At 42.0% G+C, this 14,139-nt stretch overlaps 1 protein-coding gene across 1 annotated transcript in view; it reads right to left on the reverse strand.

Annotated features, from left to right (window-relative positions):
- Positions 1-6,295: 6,295 nt before the first annotated feature.
- The window catches only part of LOC124775530, a 174,736-nt gene continuing 166,892 nt past the window's right edge, over positions 6,296-14,139 (reverse strand). The window contains exons 12-13 of the mRNA XM_047250364.1: positions 11,180-11,253; positions 6,296-6,574 (exon numbers count right to left, since the gene is read on the reverse strand). Of these exons, the coding sequence (XP_047106320.1) occupies positions 6,296-6,574; positions 11,180-11,253 (353 nt within the window). The remainder of the gene's footprint in view (positions 6,575-11,179; positions 11,254-14,139) is intronic.

A 14,139-nucleotide genomic window follows, 5' to 3' on the forward strand; every position in this document is an offset into this window, starting at 1 on the left:
ACAAACGGCATAATATGGCCTTGTATGCACCCAGACAGAAAGCCACTTGGCATTCCTGTGGCAGAGGCAACATCACAAAACTATTTTGGTGCGCACTGGGCAAAGAATATTCGTCTGCAGCAATACGATAATGTGACTGGAAACAGGGAAGCGATTCAAAACGAGAATAAAATGTGGATGACGAAGTGCGTGCCGGCCACGGTGGTCTAGCGGTTCTAGGCGCTCAGTCCGGAACCCCGCGACTGCTACGGTCGCAGGTTCGAATCCTGCCCCGGGCATGGATGTGTGTGATGTCCTTAGGTTAGTTAGGTGTAAGTAGTTCTAAGTTCTAGGGGACTGATGACCACAGATGTCAAGTCCCATAGTGCTCAGAGCCATTTGAACCATTTAAACGAAGTGTGTGAACAGAGATCCGCAGAAGAGAACCATAACATCGATTTTGTTTAAAAAACAAGAGACCATTTTCTTCATGCATAAATTCGTATAATTACTTAAGTTTTCACATTATTAATTCAGAAGCCTGAATAAAGCATTATGTTGTTCATTATGAAAGTTTTACATGCTCTAAAAATGTTACAACCAACTTTTTCACTTTTTTCTTCAATTTGAGTTTCAAAACTGACAACGTGCAAATAAAATACACAAAACTCTTGGCAACAACGGCTTCGGATGCTTGTAGGTATCACGAATGGCAATTAATTCACCAAATATGAACTTTCTAAGTATAATAGTACAGGAGTTACATGCTTTTTCGTTTATCTCAGAGCGTTGAAAAAGTCACGCGGTAGATATTGCAACTCACCCCCTCATTTGTGTTGGGGATATGTGAACGAACATTTTCCAGCGTGCTTAGTGGCGCACAACATATAATGTGCAGATTGCATTAGACTCTATGGAATATACATTTTCCATGTTTTTTGATGGGGCAACGTAATATAATTTGGTAGTCAAATGTATTAATATGTGTTGTGCGAATAAAGCATAAGTTTATTTTGTCCCTTAAATAGTTGTTACCTGTCATTTATCTGCTTTAATCTACATAAACTACAACAGGTTATGGGCCCAGGCACTGGATTAAAGCGAAATAATAAGCTTTAAGGTGACGTGTATTTGCGCAAAAAGTGCGCGGAAGTTCGTATAAACTTGGATTGTGTACGCTATACGAAGGAGAAAATAACTGTAAAATGATTACAACACAGACACTGCGGATACAGCGGATAGTGTTAAAGTAAAGATCCTACAGGACGTGAAGAATGAACCAGATTCTAATGCTTCAGAAAAAGAAACAGCGTCGGCTTTATACTCTAAGTACAAGAAGAAGAAGAAGAAGCCAATAAGATGTTTCAGATGCCAGAAAATTGGACATATTGCTTCAAAGTGTAACAAAAAGTTAAGTATAAAAGAAAAGAAGCATGTTAATTCTAATAGTCCTGAGTGAAAGATTCTGAGAGAAAGACTACCGATACAGGTAAGGCATTTTCTGTTTTTTACTCTTTTAATGAAGCGAGTGACGATAACGCATAATGGCTCCTAGATTCAGGAGCATCTGTGCACATTACCAAAGCTCCGTCTGGTTTGTATGATGTTCAGTGAAGGACTGACATTGGAATTTCTGTAGTTGACGGATCTAAGTTAAGGTGTGAACTCGCAGGAAAAATGGATCTTAATTTGCTTGTCAATGGGGAAAAGGAAATTGTTACTGCTCATGATGTAAAGAATATTGCAACTAATTTGTTGTCACTAAGCGAAATAGTAAAGAAGGGTAATAAAGTTATCTTCGATATAGACGGAGCCAAAGTGATAGACTCTTGTGGTGATATTGTAGCTACTGCAAGTAATGTAAGAGGTATTTGCAAAGTGAATACAGTTCAAAATACTGCTGAAACAGGAAATCAGTCTGTTTATGCTGCAAAAGGTTTCTTGTGGCATAGGGAAAGTATGACTTTACTGAAGAATATGGCAACTGGGATGGAAAATTATTGAATGAATAATGTTCAATGTGAGGTGTGTTTGCAATGGAAGCAGTCTAGATTGCCATTTAAATCGAGTCAGAGCAGATCTACCGAAGTCTTGCAACTCATACATTCAGATTTCTGGGAACCTATGGAGAATGAATCCTTAGGAGGTAGCTTCTATTTCCTGACATTCATAGATAATTTTTCTAGATACATGCATATTTATTTTATAAGTAGCAAGGATCAAATGAATGATGTATTTGTTGTTTATTGCAAAATGGTCGAAAGACAGACTGGGAAGAAATTTAAATTCATTAGATCGACAATGGATCAGAATATGTAAACAGACGGTTTAAGGAACAGTTGAATGGAATGGGTATTAGGCATCAGACTACCATTCGCTACAGTCCTTCTTAGAATGGAGTTGCAGAACGAGCCAACAGAACCATTGCAGCAAAGGCAAGAAGTATGTTAAGCGATGCCGAGCTACCTAAGTGTTTTAGGGCAGAGGCTGTGTCAACAGTGCTGTATATAATTAACAGATCACCTACCAAAGCTGTGAGACACAAGACAACTTATGAAGTATGGACTGGGAAGAAACTGGACCTAAAGCACTTAAAAGTCTTTGAGTGTGAAGCCATGGTAGAGATTCCAAAACCACTAAGAGGAAAGTGGGATGCAAAATCTCAAAAATATATTTTTGTTGGCTGCTGTGAGGATTTCAAAGGCTACAGATTTTATAATCTTGTGAATAAGAAGATAATAAGCAGTAGAGATGTAGTATTTGTGGAGGATTATAGGCCTAAAATAAAGGAAAGTAGTCAAAATGATACAGCAGTGCAACCAAGCGTAATGTGTGATAGTGCTGAAACAGAGATGGAAACTGAAACAGAGGAAGACGAGAATAAAGAGGAAGCTGATGTGCTACCCGAGAATCAAATTGAGGAAGAAGATTCAACAGAGGAAGTCAGTTTAAGAAGGTCTTCACGTATAGCAAAACCAAAAGAATATCAAGATTATGAAATGTATGCTGCCCAAACAATCAACAATAAACCAATCACAGTTGATGAATCTTTAGCAAGTTCAAATGCTAAAGATTGGAAAAAAGCTATTGAAAAGGAGCTGCAGTCTTTTGTGGATAATGATACATATGAATGGGTTGACATGTCTGAAAATAAACAGCCACTAAGAACAAGATGGGTGTTCAGTGTTAAAAAATCCTGAGAGTGCAATACCAAAATTCAAAGTCAGATTGGTAGTTTAACGATATTCCCAGAAAGAAGGAATAGATTACAATGAAACTTTCTCACCATTGGTGAAGTATTCATCATTAAGATACCTTTTAGCTCTGGCAGTAAAGGAAGACTTATTAATTCATCAAATGGGTGTGAAAACAGCCTACCTGAATGGAAGACTGGAAGAAGAAATATATGTGATTCCACCTGATGAAGTTAAGCGACCTTATCAGGGGAACAGGAGAATTTGGCGTTTGAAGAAAGGCATATATGGATTAAAGCAAAGTGGCCATTGCTGGAATAAATGTTGCATAAAAGTTTGATAAAACTAGGCATGTTACAGTCAAAGGCAGAACCCAGTATATATCACAATAGGGGCAATGAAGAAATTGCAGTCATGGCCATATGGGTAGATGATTTTTTTATTTTAACCAATAGTGAAAGCCACATGGACTTTTTAGAGAACAGTTACGGTCAGAATTTAATATGCATGTTTTTAGGGGAAATTAATCAATACTTAGGCATGAAGATTCTAAGAAGTGCAGCAGAGAAGAATTATGGATTAATCAATCTCTGTACACAAGGAAGATCTCAGAAAAGTTCAATATGAAAAATTGTAAACCTGTGTCTACTCCTGTGGAAAACAATGCAAAACTGCTAATAACTGATAATGACAAGAAATGTAAGGAACGTGTACCCTCTTTGGAATCTGTTGGAAGTCTACTGTACTTAGCACAGACTTCCAGACCAGACATTTGCATTTACCACAAATACAGTAAGCAACTTTTGCAGTGATCTAAGAGAAAAGCACTGGGTGGCAGTCAAGAGAATATTCAGATATTTAAATGGAACTGCTGATTATAAGTTAAAATATTCTAAAACTGGAGATGTAAATTTGGAAGGATACAATGATGCAGACTGAGAAAATGAGTTGGAAAGCAGACACTCCATCACTGGAAGTTGTTTTAGACTAATAGAAGGAGTGATATCATGGTCTTGTAAGAGACAAAGAAATTTTGCTGTGAGTACTGTAGAAGCTGAATATATGGCCCTGTCCTCCACTATCCAAGAAGTTCTTTGATGAGTGAAATAGAATCTCCTCCTACATTAAAGCGAACTGTGGTATTGTGTGACAATATGGGAGCTATTAAACTTGCAAAAAATAATGTCACCAATGCAAGATCCAAACATATTGACACAAGGCATCACATTATAAGACATCATGTGGAACAGGGGAATATAATCCTCAGTTATCTATGCACAGAAGAAAGCCACTCAGTAAGGACAAATTTCAGAAGCTGGTGAACATTATGGTTTAACCTGGGATGTATAGTGTTGAGTATCTGAAAAATATTTGTTCAAGGGGAAGTGTTGGGGATATGTGAACAAACATTTTCCAGCGTGCATAGTGGTGCGCAAGATATGATGGGCAGAGTGCATTAGACTCTATGGAATATAAATGTTCCATGTTTGTTGATGGAGTAACGTAATATAATTTGGTAGTTAAATGTATTAGTATGTGTTGTGCTAATAAAGCATAAGTTTATTTTGTCCCTCAAATAGTTGTTACCTGTCATTTATCTGCGGTAATCTGCATAAACTACAACAATTTGCAGTAGTGATTGTTACCTTGTTTTGGCAGTTATTTAGGATATGTTGCAATTTCCGATGTGTCGGTTACGTTAGAGACGGGTAGCAGAGATCAAACTGATGCCGAATCGACGACTGCCTCACATTAACTACACTACTGGCCATTAAAATTGCCACACCACGAAGATGACGTGCTACAGACGCGAAATTTAACCGACAGGAAGAAGATGCTTTCATATGCAAATGATTAGCTTTTCAGAGCATTCATACGAAGTTGGCGCCGGTGGCGACACCTACAAAGTGCTGACATGAGGAAAGTTTCCAACCGATTTCTCATACACAAACAGCAGTTGACCGGCGTTGCCTGGTGAAACGTTGTTGCGATGCGTCGCGTAAGGAGGAGAAATGCGTACAACCACGTTTCCGACTTTGGTAAAGGTCGGATTTTAGCCTATCGCTATTGCGGTTTATGTATTGCAACATTGGTGCTAGCGTTGATCGAGATCCAATGACTGTTAACAGAATATGGAATCGGTGGGTTCAGGAGGGTAACACGGAACGCCGTGCTGGATCCCAACGGCCTCATATCACTAGCAGTCGAGATGACAGGCATCTTATCCGCATGGCTGTAACGGATCGTGCAACCACGTCTCGATCCCTGAGTCAACAGATGGGGACGTTTGCAAGACAACCACCATCTTCACGAACAGTTCGACGACGTTTGCGGCAACATGGACTATCAGCTCGGAGACCACGGCTACGGTTACCCTTGACGCTGCATCACAGACAGGTGCGCCTGTGATGATGTACTCAACGACGAACCTGGGTGCACGAATGGCAAAACGTCATTTTTTCGGATGAATCCAGGTTCTGTGTACAGCATCATTATGGTCGCATCCTTGTTTGACGACATCGCGGTGAACGCACAATGGAAGCGTGTATTCGTCATCGCCATACTGGCGTATCACCCGGCATGATGGTATGGGGTGCCATTGGTTACACGTTTCGTTCACCTGTTGTTCGCATTGACGGAACTTTGAACAGTGGACGTTTCATTTCAGATGTGTTACGACCCATGGCTCTACCCATCATTCGATCACTGCGAAACGTTACATTTCAGCAAGATAATGCACGACCGCATGTTACAGGTTTTGTACGGGCCTTTCTGGATACAGAAAATGTTCGACTGCTGCCCTGGCCAGCACATTGTCCAGATCTCTCACGAATTGAAAACGTCTGGCCAATGGTGACCGAGCAACTGGCTCGTCACAATACCCCAGACACTACTCTTGATGAACTGTGGTATCGTGTTGAAGCTGCATGGGCAGCTGTACATGTACAAGCCATCCAAGCTCTATTTGACTCAATGCCCAGGCCGTTATTACTGCCTGATTTCTCAGGATCTATGCACCCAAATTACGTGAAAATGTCATCACATGTCAGTTGTAGTATAGTATATTTGTCCAATGAATACCCGTTTATCATATGCATTTCTTCTTGGTGTGGGCTCACCGGTCAGGAGGCGGTGGCGTCGGGCTTGGCGGAGAGCCTGGCGATCTCCCGGCGCACGCCGCGCAGCTCGTGCAGCTCGACGTCGCGGGAGGCGAGCGTGGCGCGCACCGCCGCCGCCTCGGCGCGCGACTCGGCCAGCTCCTCCTGCAGCCGCGACGCCTCCAGCCGCGCGCTCGCCAGCGAAGATTGCGCCGTCGACGCCTCCTGGCGACATTTAGGCACGTTGTGGGGATACGACCTTGCGTCTTGACTTCTGTCGCTGCTGCTGTCGTTGTTGCTGCGCTATTCAGTCGGAAGACTGGTCTTATACAGTTCTCGACACTAATCTGTCCACTGAAAGCATCTTCACCGCTACATAACAACCGCAAGGCACATTCATCTGACCCTGCTCACAGTAGTCAACCCCTGACCTCCATCCATAATTTCCACCCTCCCCCTCTCCCTCGCGTTACCGACTTTGCGTCTCCGTCGTGCCTCAGGCTGCGTCCTGTCAACCGGTCCCTTCTTTTATTCAAGCCATACCACAATTTCATTTTTCCCCAATCCAATTCATTACCTCCTCATAAGCTACGCAATTTACCCGTCTAATCTTCAACATTCCTCTGTATCACAGCATCTCAAAGCTTACTATTCTCTTCCACACAAAGCTACACTCCAAACAAATACTTTCAGAAAAGACTTGTCGACACTTCAATCTCTCATTCTCAAAATCGCTTTCTTTCCTACTGCCACTCTGCACTTTACATCCTCTCTTGTTCTGCCATCGTAACTTATTTCACTGCCAAAATAACGAAACTCGTCGACTAATTTTAGTGTTTCATTTCTTCACCCAGTTCCCTCAGCATCGCCTGATTCGACTCCACTACATTCCATTACTCTTATTCTACTTTTGTTGATATACGTCTTATAAACATGACAAAACTCTTCCATTTGTTAACCAAGATGTATGAGACTGACGAAATACCCTTAGACTTCAAATAGAAAATAATAATTCCAAAAAAAAAAAAAAAAAAAAAAAAACAGGTGCTGACAGATGTGACAATCATCGAACTGTCAGTTAGTAAGTCACGGTTTCAGAATACTAACACGAATTCATTACAGAAGAATGAAAAACTGGTAGAAGTCGACCTCAGGGAAAATCAGTTTGGATTCTGGAAAAATGTAGGAACACTCGAGGCAGTAACGACCCTACGACTTCTAAGAAGACTTCTTAGAAGATAGATTGAGGAAAGGCAAATCTACGTCATAGCATTTGTAGACCTAGACAAAGCTTTTGACAAAGTTCACTTTATTACACCCTTTGAAATTCTGAAGATAGCAGCAGTAAAATGCAGGAAGCAAAAGGCTATTTACAACTTGTACAGAAACCAGATACCGGTAATAAGAGTCGAGGTACACGAAGGGGAAACAGTGGCTGAGAAGGGCTGTAGCCTATCTCCGATGTTATTCAATTTGCGCATTGAGCAAGCAGTAAAGGAAATCACAGAAAAATTTCGAGTTGTAATTAAAGTTCAGGCGGAAGAAATATAAACTTTCAGTTTTGCCGATGACATTGAAATACTGTCAGAGAAAAAAATGGCTCTGAGCACTATGGGACATCACACAACACCCAGTCATCACGAGGCAGAGGACTGTCAGAGACATCAAAGGACTTGGAAGCGCAGTTGAACGGAATGGACAGTGCCTTGAAGGGTGGATACAAGATGACCATCAACATAAGCAAAACGAGGGTAATGGAGTGTAGTCTAATTAAGTCAGTTCATGCTGAGGGAATTAGATTAGGATATGAGTGTGGATGAATTTTGCTTTCAGTGCAGCAAAATAAACTGACGATGGCTGAAGTAGAGCGGACATAAAATATAGACTCGCTCTGACAAGAAAAGCGTTTTTGAAGAAGAGAAATTTGATAACATCGAGGATAAATTTAAGCGTCAGGAAGTCTTTTCTGAAAGTATTTATATGGAGTGTAGGCATGTATGAAAGTGAAACATTGACGATAAATAGCTTAGACAAGAAGAGAATAGAAGCTTTCGAATGTGGTGCTACAGACAAATGCTGAAGATTATGTGGGTAGATCACGTTACTAATGAGGAGATACTGAACAGAACTGGGGAGAAAAGAAATTTGTGGTACAACCTGGCTAGAAGAGTTGTTCGGTTGGCAGACCACACTCTGAGGCATCAAGGGATCCCCAATTTAGTATTGAAGGGAAGCGTGGGCGGGCAAGGGAGCGGGAGGGTGGAGTGGGGGGGGGGGATCGTAGAGGGACACTAACAGATGAATACACTAAGCAGATTCAGAAGGACGTATGTTGCAGTAGATATTCGCAGATGAAGAGCCTTGCACAGGATAGAGTGGCATGCAGCGCTGCATCAAAACAGCCTTCGAATTGAAGACCACAAGAACAACAACAACCTCTTTTGAAGGCACCGTCGGTAGCGTTTAACTGATATTCCAAGTCGTTTTCAGTCTCTGACAGAATTACGGAGTCGTAGGTAAGCGTCAAATTCTTTATTTTGTTCCGTGAACAGTAGTTCTATCCGCAAATTTTTCTTTGGAATTCTTAACTGCTTTTTCAAGTACAGACTGTATAACATCCGGCATAGGGTACAGCCTTGTCTCACTCTTGTAACTTCAATCTGGTTTCTGCACAAGCTGTAGATGATCTTTAGGTCCATATGTTCTATTTCTGCTAACTTCACAGTTTCAAAGAATATTTTCCAATCAAAGTGTCAAAAGCTTTCTGTAAATCAACCATTCCCTCTGTGAGTGCCCTTCGTGCTTCAGCACTTACACAATTAAGTGTGGCCCTCCGGTCGAGCAACGAAATAATCATAGCTCGTCGAACATTCAAGTGTGAGAAATGTGGTCGAGTGTAGTAAAAAAGTCTGTAATGGAAAAACTTTTAAGTTTGCTGATGAAATCGTACATTTGTCAGAGACGACAATGAAGTTGGAAGATCAGTTGGACGGAATTGACACTGTCTTGAAAAGAGTTTACAATATGAATATCAACAATAGTAAAATAACAGAAATGCAATGTAGTAGAATTAAATAAAGTGTTGCTCAGAGGCTAGATTAAGAAGCGAGAGTAGGTGACTTTTGTTATTTGGGCAGCAAAATAAAGAGACGATGACCAAAACAGAGAGCATATAAAACTCAGGGGACTCTTAAATAAATTAAATGCGCCACTTAACATTTTCGATAGATCGTTTAAAGTTTTCTCGTCAAAAATACCTCTAGTGAAATGTACATCACTCGCATTGACAGTACATACTATACTTTAGGGGATTGGTAACACTTGTTCTTTGGTATACGGAGTCAACGCTCTTCTACACTCCTGGAAATGGAAAAAAGAACACATTGACACCGGTGTGTCAGACCCACCATACTTGCTCCGGACACTGCGAGAGGGCTGTACAAGCAATGATCACACGCACGGCACAGCGGACACACCAGGAACCGCGGTGTTGGCCGTCGAATGGCGCTAGCTGCGCAGCATTTGTGCACCGCCGCCGTCAGTGTCAGCCAGTTTGCCGTGGCATACGGAGCTCCATCGCAGTCTTTAACACTGGTAGCATGCCGCGACAGCGTGGACGTGAACCGTATGTGCAGTTGACGGACTTTGAGCGAGGGCGTATAGTGGGCATGCGGGAGGCCGGGTGGACGTACCGCCGAATTGCTCAACACGTGGGGCGTGAGGTCTCCACAGTACATCGATGTTGTCGCCAGTGGTCGGCGGAAGGTGCACGTGCCCGTCAACCCGGGACCGGACCGCAGCGACGCACGGATGCACGCCAAGACCGTAGGATCCTACGCAGGGCCGTAGGGGACCGCACCGCCACTTCCCAGCAAATTAGGGACACTGTTGCTCCTGGGGTATCGGCGAGGACCATTCGAAACCGTCTCCATGAAGCTGGGCTACGGTCCCGCACACCGTTAGGCCGTCTTCCGCTCACGCCCCAACATCGTGCAGCCCGCCTCCAGCGGTGTCGCGACAGGCGTGAATGGAGGGACGAATGGAGACGTGTCGTCTTCAGCGATGAGAGTCGCTTCTGCCTTGGTGCCAATGATGGTCGTATGCGTGTTTGGCGCCGTGCAGGTGAGCGCCACAATCAGGACTGCATACGACCGAGGCACACAGGGCCAACACCCGGCATCATGGTGTGGGGAGCGATCTCCTACACTGGCCGTACACCACTGGTGATCGTCGAGGGGACACTGAATAGTGCACGGTACATCCAAACCGTCATCGAACCCATCGTTCTACCATTCCTAGACCGGCAAGGGAACTTGCTGTTCCAACAGGACAATGCACGTCCGCATGTATCCCGTGCCACCCAACGTGCTCTAGAAGGTGTAAGTCAACTACCCTGGCCAGCAAGATCTCCGGGTCTGTCCCCCATTGAGCATGTTTGGGACTGGATCAAGCGTCGTCTCACGCGGTCTGCACGTCCAGCACGAACGCTGGTCCAACTGAGGCGCCAGGTGGAAATGGCATGGCAAGCCGTTCCACAGGACTACATCCAGCATCTCTACGATCGTCTCCATGGGAGAATAGCAGCCTGCATTGCTGCGAAAGGTGGATATACACTGTACTAGTGCCGACATTGTGCATGCTCTGTTGCCTGTGTCTATGTGCCTATGGTTCTGTCAGTGTGATCATGTGATGTATCTGACCCCGGGAACGTGTCAATAAAGTTTCCCCTTCCTGGGACAATGAATTCACGGTGTTCTTATTTCAATTTCCAGGAGTGTATATGAGGCAGGGAGATATCATTTTCAGTTACGCGCATTTACATATAACGAAGATGGAACTGCATGGAAAGAAAGTTCAAAGCACTACAATTTCAATAATTACTAAAACTGTAAAATGTGCGAAACTTACGTTTTTTAAATTCTTCAGTTCCTCTTTCTTCTTTGCTAGCTTGTCTTGTAGTCGGCGTATGATCTTCGCTTGATCTGTTAAAATAAAATTGTAACAGTAAAGTATGAACAATTCTGTATTTGTTAACTGTTAAATTATACTTTGACACAACAAGAGTGTAAAGTCAAGCGTTCGTAGATGTTAAAAATAAGTATTTGAATCTTATGGAGCGTTAAATGCATGGTAACAAGAACAGGATAACGATGTTAATATTCTAATTAAGAATTATTTCAAGGAATTATGTTTACATACGCGTACAAAGTTTGTAATTGTATGTTAGTAGTGTTTGCGACGTTAAAAGCGAGGACACTGAGAAACCACAGCGCCAGCATGAACTGAAGTTGAAACTATGAATGACAGCTGCGTACTACTGCAGAGAATAATGAAGGGCGCGTGGAAACATAGTGACAAAACAATGCAATTGAAGCGTTGTACCTACTGTCGAATTGCAAGAGCAGTATGTAGCAAGAATGCACTCTACCATGTGTTACTCAGTAGGCTCAAGTTGCTGAATTGCGATGGACATTGGACTGCAGCGGTTAGCGTGCACACGGAAGAAGAGCACGATAGCTCGTCGTCCGCCTACAGTTACGTGGAACACAGGCACAGGATCGATCAATTAACACTTTGCCGTCCGCACGTCTCGTACAAATTTATTCCCTTGACGCCGGCAGCGCTAGTTCGGATTACTTGGTTTGTCGCCGGCCACTTGTCACCTTTCCGTTGCTGACGAGCTTCAAACACATTGACTTTTGCGCGCTTTAGTTTTCCTGAAATCCTCTATTTTGCCGTATCGTTCCACAAACTCGAATTTTCTTTTCAAGTAACTTCTCTGCAAGTTCTACACTGTTAACAATAATTATCCATGCAGAGGTGATGCCACATTCCATCACAAGGTGTTGTAACGGTACCTATTAAACGCTTTACTTTACCGAAGTATGTGATACCCTCCAAATTCAACCAATTTAACGAGCAATTATGATTATAGAAAAGTTATTGTGTATGTTAACAATGATTGCATAACATGTCTCCATAAACAGTCACCGAGCGAGGTGGCGCAGTGGTTAGCACACTGGACTCGCATTCGGGAAGACGACGGTTCAATCCCGTCTCCAGTCATCCTGATTTAGGTTTTCCGTGATTTCCCTAAATCGTGTCAGGCAAATGCCGGGATGGTTCCTTTGAAAGGGCACGGCCGATTTCCTTCCCCATCCTTCCCTAACCCGAGCTTGCGCTCCGTCTCTAATGACCTCGTTGTCGACGGGACGTTAAACACTAACCACCACCACCATCGTAAACAGTCAACCCATTAAATTATACTGAATAACTGACCCACACAAAAATTAATACCACTTGATCACTGATACAGCTAATGTCATCATGTAAAAACACTAAGTTCATCTTAAATAATTAATATGAAGTACGAAAAATAGTGCCCAACTTAGGTATTTTGGATCTCCTTAAATAAAAATCATCCAGTGAAACCTATTTGTTCACTAGGACCGTTTTCACTCAGTATTCACGTAAACACTCCTATTTTAGACGAAAACCAATGTAATTCTTAATAATTCATGTTATTTACTTATTTATGCAAATTAGAGAAGTCAATTGACAAACTTCTAAAAAACGGCCTTTTTGTAACAAAGAATTATTCTGTCATGTCAACAAATCTGTCTGTCATTTTAATAACCTGTCAAATTATGTCACTTGATATAAATTAATAACTTTTCTGCAAAAATTAAGATAACAGATGTACATGTGAGTTATAAACTACATTTCTTTTTAGTAGTTCTTTGACAAGGTTATAAATACAAGCAGCAAGAAGGGTCGGGAACGCAGTCGGAATGTCACAAGGTGTGTATGTGTGTTATTGTTCGAGGTGGATAAACAATGCAAAGAACATGTAAATGAAGTACTACTTTGTGTTGTGTCATTGTCTTTGGTGGACAGTGGAATTGAGATGGCCACCAGAGTAATAAATATTTGAATTTTAGATATTTGTTGGTTTCGCTCGTTATTTATCATCAAAAGCACATAAAAAACACGGGACCTCATCTCTTTTATCCCTAGACAACCAGATTTAGAGCCAGCATCAACATCGAGACACAGCAGCGATCCAGCAAGCAGCAGCGATTACCACAATGCATTTTAATGGCGCCAACATAACATCAAGTGCTAACAAGCTCCGTAAATGGGAGTGAAATAGTGCGATTATAGCAATATTACGACTAGGCGACCATTACAGTGTCAATAGTTCCACCACTGTTTTTGCTAAAGGCTGTCCAGCACCAGAATATATCTTGAATGAGGAAATGTAACCCGTACTCGAATCACACAGCATCCGAATGAGTATGCTGTATTTCGTAATTTTCGACGGATTGTATACTTTAAAATTTAACCGTATAATAATTCTTTATCAATTGAGATGTTTTGACTTAGATTAAACGTTTCTTTAAACTTTTTGGAAAAATAATCGGCTACGAATTGCACTTTGACAAGCCGGTCGGCGCTATCCGGTTTATTGTTGCTGTCGGAAAAATGTAAAAATGATAATATTTGTCTGATCGGTTGCGGGACATCGTTTTGCGAAATATCGGTGTGTCTATCAACGGATTCGTTGACCAAAATCATCGATTCATGCTTCACTTACAATTTCTATAAGGATAGCAAGCCCAAAGCATTTTCTAAGTTCGGGTCCCGTAACGTCGACAAATTTAGCACTTTTTAATCCAGTTTAATTCTATTGCAATTTTGACTGTAGTACTTGTTGGTTTCGTTGCTAATATACTCAATTAGATCGTTCAAAATATATAATTCTACGATATCCTCGACGCTCTGTGTATCTTTGGGAAATATGTTTGGACCCAGGGATCCTTCAAATTTATTATTGGTCCTCGGTATATCAAAGTCTGACCACTGTG

Source organism: Schistocerca piceifrons, chromosome 1, assembly GCF_021461385.2.
Source record: "Schistocerca piceifrons isolate TAMUIC-IGC-003096 chromosome 1, iqSchPice1.1, whole genome shotgun sequence".
Classification (NCBI taxonomy): domain Eukaryota; kingdom Metazoa; phylum Arthropoda; class Insecta; order Orthoptera; family Acrididae; genus Schistocerca; species Schistocerca piceifrons.